The sequence below is a fragment of the Solanum lycopersicum genome, chromosome 3 (genome assembly GCF_036512215.1).
Source record: "Solanum lycopersicum chromosome 3, SLM_r2.1".
NCBI classification, from domain to species: Eukaryota; Viridiplantae; Streptophyta; class Magnoliopsida; order Solanales; family Solanaceae; genus Solanum; species Solanum lycopersicum.
The window spans coordinates 2,495,319-2,507,696 of NC_090802.1; the positions used below are offsets into that span (position 1 = coordinate 2,495,319).

At 33.7% G+C, this 12,378-nt stretch overlaps 2 protein-coding genes and 1 non-coding gene across 3 annotated transcripts; 2 read left to right on the forward strand and 1 right to left on the reverse strand.

Moving 5' to 3' along the window:
* Positions 1-4,689: 4,689 nt before the first annotated feature.
* On the forward strand, positions 4,690-4,762 carry TRNAK-CUU (transfer RNA lysine (anticodon CUU)). The gene has a single exon. It is a non-coding gene; the product is annotated as a tRNA-Lys (tRNA).
* Positions 4,763-4,812: 50 nt separating this feature from the next.
* On the forward strand, positions 4,813-11,036 carry LOC101245229 (probable aminotransferase ACS12). The gene is made up of 4 exons (XM_004234107.5): positions 4,813-5,426; positions 5,544-5,669; positions 9,791-9,951; positions 10,040-11,036. Exons 1-4 carry the CDS (start codon positions 4,962-4,964, stop codon positions 10,893-10,895), a joined length of 1,608 nt encoding a protein of 535 aa, XP_004234155.1. The 5' UTR covers positions 4,813-4,961; the 3' UTR covers positions 10,896-11,036.
* LOC101245523 (uncharacterized) lies at positions 10,999-12,378 on the reverse strand. Its single transcript, XM_004234108.5, has 2 exons — positions 11,363-12,378; positions 10,999-11,284 (listed from the first exon to the last, which is right to left on the reverse strand). The coding sequence occupies exons 1-2, from the start codon at positions 12,242-12,244 to the stop codon at positions 11,174-11,176; spliced, it is 993 nt and encodes a 330-aa protein (XP_004234156.2). The 5' UTR covers positions 12,245-12,378; the 3' UTR covers positions 10,999-11,173.

Consider the following 12,378-nt stretch of genomic DNA (forward strand, 5'->3'; position numbering starts at 1 on the left):
AGGCTTTGGAAAATGGGCTATCCACCAAAATTTTCAAATTTTGCTGCTTCTATTTTTGGAAACACTCAATAATTACCAAAACGCCCTCACAAATGTTAGTATTAGTGAGGACGTTTGGGTAATTTTTATTCTTTATCTAATTTGATAAATTAACATAATTTTAGTATTAGTACAGAACTACTATAATAAAAAATTATTTATCATTTATAGTAATAATATTTTATTTTTATTTGATTACTTTTAATTTATTTATAATACAAGTTTAATTCATATTACAAAAAATAATATTTTATTTACTTATAATACAAATTTTAATGATAGATAATTTATTTATCACATATTTTAATATACTGATAATGCAATATGTCAAATTTTACCAAGCAAACATAATATATTTTAAAAAACAATTATAATTCGTATATATTGCATACACAATTCAGTTTTATTACATATTACAGATTTAACATAGTATTGTTATAAGTGGTAATAAATTAAAAGTATTGCTACTAAGTAATTCTTTGCATTTTGCTTTCTCCTTTTCCCCCCATAATTTCTCACATTGATCTTTAAAGTACAATTCGAATGGCGATATGATCAAGAGGTTGATTCCTCTTGCCACTTGGTTCAATTTCAGTTCTTATTTTTATTTTAGATTTTTAAATGATACGAAAATACTTGCAAATTAGCAAAAGTACTTTAGATGGTTTGATATAGTGTATAAGAATAATATTATTAATGCTTGTATTAGTAATGCATGTATTAATTATGAGGGACAATAAAATCTAATCATGCTAATGCATATATTAAAAGCATTACATTGCTGATACCTAGAATTTCACAATATTAATAATACTCTATAAATTAGTTAAATATAGATTAAAAAATCAGATAAGACACTAATAATACACAAAATTAATGTATACATTATTTTTTCTAATACACTCTATCAAACGATCACTTAATAGTAAAACACCTTATATTAACCTTATAAAATCTAAAGGAAAGAGGAGGAGAACTTATCCCACGAAGTAAGTTTAAAATTAATGTAACAATAAACATATGATTCAATTATAATTATATGATGAGCATATGAATGTATATATAAAGATTGTATATATTTATCAATTTGAAATAAATACTTATTAGTATAAAATTAGTGCCATGAAATTAAAAATGACATTGCATTGGATTTCAAATTAATTATTTTAATTCCATTATCTAGAGAGTTGAGACAGAGAGAGAAGAAGTGACATTTGACACCGTGAAAGCAAACCCAAATATATATAAAAAGACAAATTTTAAAGTCTGAATTAATCGAAGTGTCAGTATTTAATCTCCCAATAGTTATCTCTTTGGGATAGAGTCAAAATTTTATTATAATTATTGGCAACAACCTTGCAAAATTATTCAAATTTTAGAGTCACGTCAAAGAGTATTGTGTGATCATTCGTATTAGAGGAATACAGTATATGTGAAGTAGATGAAAATTATGAGGAATCTGCCCTAGATGGTTTTACCAATGTAAGGGTACAGTCTATACGTACATAATACTCTCTCTGTCTTCGATTCAATTTATGAGAATACATTAAGTACTTAGTGAGTATGTACATTTTAGATTACAGTTGAAAATAAAATGAACAAATATTGAACAGAAAAATGTTAATATACGATATAACTTTGGACTTATCTCCTTTCTAGAATATAATAGTCCAACAACATCCTATAACTTAAATAACTCTAATTGAATTGAAGAGTTTAAAATTTCACAAAAAAAACATCTTCTTTCAATATCAATAATATATAATTACTATCATATTTATATATAATATATAAAATTACTACCATGTTTACGTATATAATACTTTCAACCCACTTTCCATCTATTTCACTATTACAACACAAAGAAGAAAATGTTCTTTATATATAAGTATTGTGTTCTTTCTTCTACAAGTAAATGTCAAGAATGTGAATGGTTATTTGAGGAATAGTGGGATAATATAATAGAATATAATGAGTAAAACATGTCATGATTTTTAACTTTGAAGCAAATTGGTGTGACCTTTGATTTTGGATGTGCACAAGTACACTTAAATTTAAATAAATTGAGTAAATGGACATGTTCCTCCCATATGACACTCTACATGACAATTGTCATTTAGCTATATCTACTTGTTCAATTTTATATAAGTTTAAGTGTCTACTTGTGCACATTCAAAATTGGAGGGCATATTGTTCGCCAAAGCCAAGTCAATGATCATGCTTATGTATTATGCTTTATTTTATTATCTATACAAAACAATACATATCGGTGCCTTTTATATTCATTGATACAACATTAATAAGGGTGTGCGACCGATTGATCAATGATATGAATTAAGAATCGTGGATAAAATTTGAACTATAAATCCTAGAAAAGGAAAAAATATGATTTCTTCTGCTAGTCTAATTGAGACACTATTACAATTATTATTATTTCAGAAAACACGTTCATATAAATTTATTGGCAAGAACTTACTCAAAAGTATGAGAATGAGCAGCAAAATACTAGGCTATATTATATTTAGATGTATCTATAGACATTAATTAATCAATAAAATTATTAGCTACCACTTTAATAAGGCATTTGTAAAAAATTGTCAAGAATCAAACTGCACTAAGTTTGAAAATTTATTCGTGTAATTGTAGTTGAAAATAAAGATTTGATGCTTGAAAATGATAGTCATATCAATAGAAATTTAAATTTGTCAAATAACAATAGTGTAAGAGGAATTGTGTTAATCATTTGTTTGTCATTTTTCATAGATTCTTGTTATTGTTATTTCTTTTTATATCTAAGCTTTTATTTTAACTTTTAATTTTAATTTGTGTTTTCATTTAATCAAAGGAAAAAAGATAAATATACTCTCAAAAGTATCGTAAATGGTATGCAGATACCTTTCGTCATAACTTCCGGAAATTGGTGCTCTTGCCATCCAAAAACTAGAACGTATATGCCTTTTACTCTAACAGAAAATTAAATAAAGACACGCGAAGCAATCTTATCTATTGATCCGATGTCGGGTTGGTGGATAAGATTATAACACGTTCGTTAGTATTAAAGGGTATATATATATATACTCTAGTTTTTTGACGCTAGAGGCACTTATGTCCCAAAAGTATGGCAAAAGATATCTGATTATCTGCATACCGTTTACGATAATTCGAGGGAACATTTGCAATTTTTCCCTTTTAATCAAATCATATGAACAACTATGTCTAAGCTCTTATTTTGACTCCTCTTCATGGCTCAAGATACTCCTTGTATAAACTTCCATATGGCAAAAGGATTAGCCAAATGACGCTTATATGACATGATCACATGACAAATCATCACACATAACTAATTACATAGTTTGTCCTACAATCAAATTGTAACTAATAACTATAAAATATCAGTTTTTTTGTTGGATAATTTTTTATTTTTATTTTTTTTTGCATAAAATAGTATTACATGTGTATTAGATCGAAGTGTTAGTGAGCTGTCTCATGCACGCTTTCATTTTTGGGAGCCAATATGAATACTATATGATAAGATAATAATATTTAGTCCCAACACCAAGACACAGCTCCTTATTTTCTGTTTAATTATCCACCCAACGGCACTACAAAGTACAAATACACCAATTCTAGTGTTGTGTTTATTAGTTACTTCTATCGATGAAATTAATTATTTGAACATCAATCTGTCTTGTTGCTTTATGGTAAGTATTTATTCCTTTACTTATTCTTTTTATATTTCAACATAATAATCTATAGTATCTAATTACAAATTCACTAATAATGGACCAAAAAGTAGAAGAAGAGAGGAAAAAAAGGATATAGTTGGGGGTTAATAGATTTTCCACCAAAGAAAGTTGCTCATATTTTATTGTGACACTTTCTTGTAAGATTTATTTTAAAACTAACTTAAGTTATTTTTTAATAATAATGATTTTAGTGAAACAAATGTCTCTGATTTATTTTAAATCACAAGTTTTAGAAAATGATATATCTTTGAGTTGCTAGTTAAGAGTTAGGTGGGAAATAGTTGAGGAAAACTAAGCAAATATCTCATAAAAGTAAAATATTTATAAATATGTATCCTTTTATATGATCATATCCCACTAAATAATTACATCATATGCCTCCTAACTAGTACTCCATATAATATTGATTTAGTATCAGTTGAGCGAAAATTATCAGTCTTAATGATACCAATATAATATATGATATTAATTTAGTACCCATTAAACAAAAAATTATCAGCCTTAATGAACGTGATAATGCGATAATTTTTTATTAGAAAATTAGTATTTCAAGAATTACTTTAAATTTGAGTATAAACTTGTAAGTATTTTGAATTTTATAGCCCATTTATGCAGTAAATTACATTGTGTTTAGCTATGGTTAAAATTTTAGCTTGATGTATATATGTTGACTCCCTATTCATTGTTTTTTTTTTTTAAAGTCTACTTTTAATATATATTTTGACACCCTTTAGTAAATTTTTTGGCTCTCCACTATCTGTACCGAATCCTTCAAAATGCACTATTTATGGGGAATCTGACACACACTCATCGACATTTTTGAAAAATCCCAGCAACAAGCTTAATTTGATAAATTTTACCCAAAACAAGTGAAATTAATTAGTAAACGAAAATTAACAGAAAAGCCCGTCTAGCTCAGTTGGTAGAGCGCAAGGCTCTTTACCTTGTGGTCGTGGGTTCGAGCCCCACGGTGGGCGAATAAAATTAATTTTTGCTTCTTTTCTTTTTACTCGATGAAGGGCATTTTAGACAATTCGTCACTCATCAACAGAATCCTATCTTCCCTGGCCAGCCAAGCAAAGTAAACTAAACTAAAAAAGAGCCGCAAAGCTAAGCCCCTGATTACCTTCCGGCGACAACATCGCCACATTTCCGCCGTCGTATCCGGCGGCTCATATGACCTCGGCCGGTCAATTGAAACCTAATTTGGACAGCGAAAACGATACCGGAAAAGCATCTCCGGGGGACAGTGGAGGGACTTCAGGCATGAGGCTCGTTGTGCCCTTACAAGGTGTAGTTCAAGGCAGAGGCGGCCTTATTTTAGGCTCACTCATTCCTTGTGCACTTTTCTACTTCCTCCAATTCTACTTGAAACGACACCGTACTACCCCGTCTTCTTCTAATCCTCCGTCACCGTCCACGTCATCGCCGAACCTATCCGATTTACAACGCTCGTCTTCACGTTTAAATTTGTCAACTCGTGGTTCCGTTGGCCGTGTCTTTTTGTCTTCAAGGGCTAGTTTGGTTGCTGCACCGAATGATTCCCCTTACTACGTTGGAATGGATAGGTTCCGAGCGGATCCATACGATGAATTGGATAATCCCGACGGTGTTATTGATCTCGGAATTGCGGAAAACAGGGTATAGTCTATGATTTTTGCTGCTGTAAAAGTCTGCTAATTTACGGGTTCATTTCTTCTTTCTGTACTGGAAATCACTGATTTTACAATGTGTTTCTTCTTTTGTATTTGCTTGAAGTTGTCGCTTGATCTGATTGAGAAGTGGATTTCAAGCAATGTGAATATTGGAAGTGGCGGTGATGGATTGAATATCAATGGAATTCTTACATACCAGCCATTTGATGGAATGGCTGAGCTGAAAGTGGTAATGCATTTTAAATCTAAAAAAAGTGGTAATGCATTTTAGTTCATTTCGTTTTTCCTGGAACTTGCTCCTCAGTACAGTGAGAGTTCTTGCTGTAAAGCCTATTTGGTATGACATAAATTCTCTTCAGCATAATAAAAGAAGGTTGAGGTGGGGAGTGGAAATGGTGTTTGCTGAGATGCTTACACTCTGATAGGAGCAAGTGATACAAGTAGGAGTCAGGTGTAAAACATTTATGCCTCAATCCCAACTTGTTGGCATAGTAATTGTCATTCTTGTTATGTATCTGAGTTGTTTTCCCTCTTTCTGCGGAAACTAATATCTTAAGAGAGAACATTTAACCGTGCTTTAGCTCTCAAACACGGGAAACCGGAACCATTTGTATTCCCTTCCTATCATATACCTAAAGTTAATTATGGAAGTTCTTACTTGTGTTTTTCAGCACTTTAATTCTTTTTTACTCCACTTATACCTTTAGTACAATAAATTAGTTTGTATACAACTGACTGGCCTGCAACTAATGGTACTTATATTCGCAGTCCAGTCAAGATGAATTAATAGACTTTCCTTTCTTACAGGATAAATGAATAAATGCACGTCTTTGTATCGTCTAGTTTCTTCCTCTTTCATATTTTAATTTTCTATGGTATTTCTTACTGTTTGATTTTCAATATATGGCATACTTACAGTTATTACTTCATTTTGCTTGTTAACCAAATTTTTTCATGAAATAACTAGTACATTCATTAAATAAAGGTGTTATTCTTGAACACAATTAGCTAGTCCTAAGAATGCAAATCAATGAGGAAAAATAAGGAATAGATGGCTACTGAATATGCATGTTTTGTTGAAAATCTAGGCACCAGTCTTATAGTCTATCAAACCTGTGTTGCTCTATGATCACGAAACATGAAAAGAAAATTTACCTTCTTGTTTTGGTACGACAAATAACTTCTCAAAAGAAAAAAAGTTTAAACTATTCATTAACACTTGTTTCCAAGTTACTTTTTGAAGTGCAAATGTTGTAGAGTATATCTAGTTAATTTCTAGATTCTATGGTCAAATGCAATTGTAGAACGTATCTTATACTTTATAAGTTTATGTGGAAGCATAACATTAGTTGAGGCGAATGACTTGTGCTCTCCTTATAGTGTCTTGGACAATCCTCCCTCATGGACTAGCTTTTAAGGTTGACTATTGAGTTAGGTCCAAGATCTATTCAGGCTCATCGATCCTTGTTATTGTGTTTTTCAATGTTAGATTCCATGTTATGTTATCCATGCTCCTCCCACCACCACAGTTTTTTAATCCTGCACAATTCAGAGTGTTAAGCTCCATTTTGGTTGACAAATGTGTTATGGTCTCATTATATGGTCTTAGATAGTCCTGTCTGCATGAAACTTTAGGGATTGAGGTAGATCCGAGGTCCAATTCCTCACACATACATCCCAAAATAGCTTTCAACGTAAATGGCACATCAAGCACTGATGTCAAAATTTGCCTCTAAAAGCTCCAATTCAGCACAAGTTCTAGAATTGTTGTGTCTTCTTCCAAAGAGGCAACTTTGATTGTTCAAGTTCCCTCAAAAGGGCAAGAGACATTCATAAATACCAACAGGAAATCTTAATTAATTCAAAAAGTACAAATGTCAGTTACATACTCTACCAAAAAATGGCACCAATGTTACATAGAACAAATATTTTAAAATTAACGTGACACTAAAAATGTAAACGAATATCAACACATGGTACTTTGGGTAGGAGGCATTTGGTCAAAATTATGTCTAGTTCTCATAGTGGTTCAGGGATTTAAAATTTGTCAATTTTTCATTATTAGTACATAATAAATAGAATGCCTCATTACTACTTTTTCTTATCGTGCCATACCCCCAAATGGTTGAAGTTGAGGAGTAATTGACAAGTCATTAGTGTCCAAATTTATTGGAATGAGTCCAAACACTAAAGCTATATTGGAATGCAATAGGTCGTGACCATCGAATGTCAGTATTTGACATGGTATGAAGCCAGAGTACTGTCATAAATTTAGAACATGCTTCTTAGGCTCTTAGCTAGGGAACATTATCCGATGCCGGATGCCCAATATTTTTGAAATTATCTTCAGCTTATAATCATTGAATGTGACCGGAAAAATCTATAGAAGTGTATGAAGAAAAAACTTTCCAGGTTGGGCTAATAAATTTTTGATACCCATGTTTACAAGTAAAATATTTTTTTTTTGTTTTGCTTTGGAACAGGGAGGATTGAGATGACTGCAGGCCATAGGTTCTGGTTTTGCCTAAAAATTTGATGTTTCTGTTATTTCCTCTATCCTTTTCCAATTTGGTTGTGTATATTTTTTATGTCTTATATTTACTAAAGAAATTTAAAATTACCAATTAGGAGAAACAACCTCTCAACCTCCTAAGGTAGGGGTAAGGTATGTGCACACTTTACCCTCCCCAGACCCCACTTGTGGGTTTACACGGTGTATATTGTTGTTTTGTGGTTCCATATTGATTTTTCTGTCAAGGAAAAAGAAGTTGAGGGCAAAATGATATTTAAAAAGAGTGAAGAGGGTTACACAACTTTTTCTAGTAATTAAAATGTATAAAATTTTCTATTTAAAGAGAGTGGGACAAATTTTGCTTTCCTTGGAATATTTTGATCTTATACTAAGCAGATTTATACGCGTGTAAAAAATATAGAGATTCTTTTAAAAAATATATAGCTTATTTTCACTTCCATTTTTAATTTGGTACTATGATGGCATGAGTTGAACTTAAATGGAGAAACACGGTCGGTGAGGATTCATATAGCTAACAACTTGTTTCAGATTAATGCTTCGTTATTGTTATCGTGCCACATTTTGGGACAACTTGAAAAAAAGAAATAGGACAAGTATTTTGGGAGGGAGGGGTATTAACCAGCATCACTAAAGGTGCGTTTAAACCTTGTAGTTTGGTGTAAACTTAGTCTGAGTACTTCACATTGCAGAAGCAACTCTTTGGCATAGACACTGACGCTTTGAAGCAATCTCATGGTCTCTGTCTTGAAGAGGTTGACGCTGATAAATAAATACAGCTAGCAAAACAGCTAACTGATTTTTGGATAAATACGATAGTGGTTAAGAATAGAAAAGTACCGCACTTGTGGGATTACACTTGGTATGTTGTATTAAGAAAAGAAAAACTAGATAGATTCTTTTATAGATATACTGCTTGTATGCATGGGTTTTCACCCAATTTGATGAATATTTATATCGCCTGCATGTCGGGGGAGGGGAGGGGAGTCAATATAGTGTACTTTACTCCCAAAATAGACAGAATTGCACTTGCTTCTGGATCAGAAGGTCCAAAATAATTTTTGAACTTGATTAGCATGGTTTTGACTCCCTATATCTCATTAACTGCAAACCATTCCCCCCCATGTATCTGTTGATTGCATTTATAGTTGTTTTTTGTTGAGTTAGGCATGTGTTTCTTTTTTCCCACCTTGCTCTACGTCTTTCTCCACTAAAATGCAAGCTTTAAGTGCACTTTGTTCTTAATATTTCAGCATCCATTGATGCAAATATATGCTCTTCGCTCTTGACAACGTCGTCTTCATCTGATCAGGACTTTGTACAATTGTACCACACCTAGTTTGTACTGTATGCTTCTCTTTTGGATTCTAAGATTCTTCAGCGATCCAAATCCAGGCATCTTACTTTATCAATTTCTTATCTGCCAAAATGTGACTTCATCAATGAAAAGAAGATTGAATTGAGACAGCTAACCTGTGATATTAGTCAAGGTGCATGCAAGCTAGCCCGGAAACCACAGTTATTTAAAAGAAAAAGAGATTAAAACGAGACTTTCAGATTACTCTAATCTGGTTCTGATCTTCCAGGAGTTCACCTAATTTTTCTTTGGGATTTAGAGTATACTCGTGTTGTTGATATTCATGTAATTTGTTCTTTATAGTCCATCTATTGTAGTTTCAGTCTCTTATTAATTTAATTCGTCTTTTGTTTAATAGGGTATCTGTCGGGCACTATTCTTTGTTTTAACGTATAATTAAATCACCTCTATCAGCAATTTCTTATAAATGATATATTGTAATATTGTAATCTTAATTTTGTAGGCCATGTCAGGCTTCATGTCTCAGGTCATGGGAGAAAAAGTGTCATTTGATCCATCTCGAATGGTGTTGACATCAGGTGCAACTCCGGCCATTGAAGTTCTATGCTTTTGTTTGGCTGACCATGGAAATGCTTTGCTTGTTCCAACCCCCTATTATCCTGGGTATTTCTAATTTCAACCTGATTTAATATTTCCTCCAGTATGCACACCAGTGGGGTGCAGCTCGTGTTTAACTAGATTTTGTCTGCAGCTTTGATAGGGACATAAGATGGAGAACTGGTGTAGATCTTATACCTGTTTACTGTCGTAGCTCCGATGCTTTCATGGTGGACATAACAACTCTTGATCAAGCATTTAATCATGCTAGAAAGCGAGGGAAAAAGGTCCGTGGAATACTCATCTCAAACCCGTCTAACCCTGTAGGGAACATACTGAATAGGGAAATGCTATATAGAATCTTAGATTTTGCGAGGGAGAAGAACATCCATGTAATATCAGATGAAATATTTGCTGGATCTAATTATGGTGGTGAAGAGTTTGTAAGCATTGCTGAAATTCTTGATGAAGATGATGCTGACAGGGACAGGGTGCATATAATATATGGATTATCCAAAGACCTTTCTGTGCCAGGGTTTAGGCTTGGCGTTCTGTATTCCTTCAATGAGAATGTTGTGGCAGCATCTAAAAAGTTGACAAGATTTTGTGCCGCTTCGGCACCAACACAGAGCCTATTAGTTGCAATGCTTTCAGATGCTGGGTTCATCAAGGATTATATGAGAACAAACAGAGAGAGATTGCGCAAAGTGTTTGACTTATTTGTGGCAGGTCTAAAACAATTGGGCATCGAATGCATGAAAAGCAGTGCAGGCCTGTATTGCTGGGTTAATATGAGCGGATTGATTGGCCCTTATAATGAAAAGGGAGAGCTTGAGCTGTGGGAGAAGCTCTTGAATGTAGCTAAGATAAACGTGACTCCAGGGTCAGCTTGCCATTGTATTGAACCTGGATGGTTCAGATGTTGTTTTAGTACAGTAGAAGAAAAGGGCATTCCTGTAGTTATGGAACGGATACGTAAAGTTGTTGAACTAGTTAGGCCTTCTGATTAAATGTTTATAGCTTTAAAATAGTGTATGCTTTGTTAGTTATGTCATCTTTTTTCTGAGAATGCACTGTCCCTATTTTGGAATTCGGTATGTGCATCATTGACAGTTAATACTAAAGTTGCACTCATGTTGCCAATTTTATAATTCCAAGCTGTACAGTAGAATGTGAACATGTTGCACAAGTTTAAATTAAATATGGATAACAGAAATCTCCTTCATAGATGACGAGACAGTAATCCCTTTCAAAGTTGTGCCAAACTGTGAATGAAGATGCGCATCTTTCATATTAGTTTGAGTTGCAATTGCCTCTTCCACTTGTTGTGCAGTTCGCCAATGCTGTTGCCAATTCCAAGGATGCAGCTTCCGACAACATCATCATCCTCCATCATTTCCTGCAACAAGTATTATATTGTTCTTGCTTAAGTCGGGCATATATAAAGAGGGTTAATTGATGTTTTTCAGAGAACTACCTTAGAGATGCTCTGCTTCTGCATTTGGACGGTTTTCCTCTGGTAACTTCTTCTTCGGCTCATCATTATCAGCTCACCTAGAGTTAGTGGATGCCTTACTTTGATGCTGCAATTGTTTTCACGAACTTGATTGTTATTAAGTGCTTTCGGAGGAACATGAGAACCTCCTTTTTCAGGGTTGCTGCAGTTCTGAAGAAAGCTTGTATTAGGTGATAACAGAGGGAAGAGCTTTTCCAGAAAAGCAGTCCCAACCAAGCTTGTAGTTCCAGTGGCATAACTCAGAACGCTGCTGCCTGCTTCAGAAGTTGGTGAAAGAGGACTCTGTAGCTGGGTATGGTGTATGTCTGCTGTCGGAGAAGTTTGCTCCACAGGAACAGCACTTGAAATGTCGACAGTTGGTATGAAGCCATTAGCTAGGAGGGAAGAAGGGGCTGAACTGAAGGACTCATATATTGATTCAGAATCAGATGCCTCAACTTCTGACTCTGTCATCTCATCTTCTTCATGATTACCACGCTGATCAATGTACTCGCCAATTCCAGCCCAGAAGTCATCTCCACCTTCATGCACAGCCCTAACAGTTGAAGGTAAGCCAACAATATTTTCATGTGGAGATGTCTGTGAGAAGAAAGGAAGTGGTGTTCCTGGCTTTTCTTCCCATTCAAAGGGAACAGAAGCAATGAGCTTAACTGGGGGTGTAAACGTAAACGCACCACTAGTAGTAGCCGTAGCTACAGGCTTTGGTTTCCAATCCTTTATCGGTATTCCTGGTCTTTCTTCCCAGATAAACGGAATAGAAATTTGTTGCCTCTCTTTCTTGCAGGTTGAATTCACAGAAGGGTTGTTTTCTGCCGTTGGAGCAACATATATTGTCATCGCCATTTTCTCGTTTTTAGCTGAGGGAACAACTCACACAACACATACATATATATAGCAGAGAGTAAGTGGGTTAGAGGAGTTTGCAACTAAACCAACATGCCAACCGCACCATTTCTGCAAAGAAAGGTTAGGCAAAC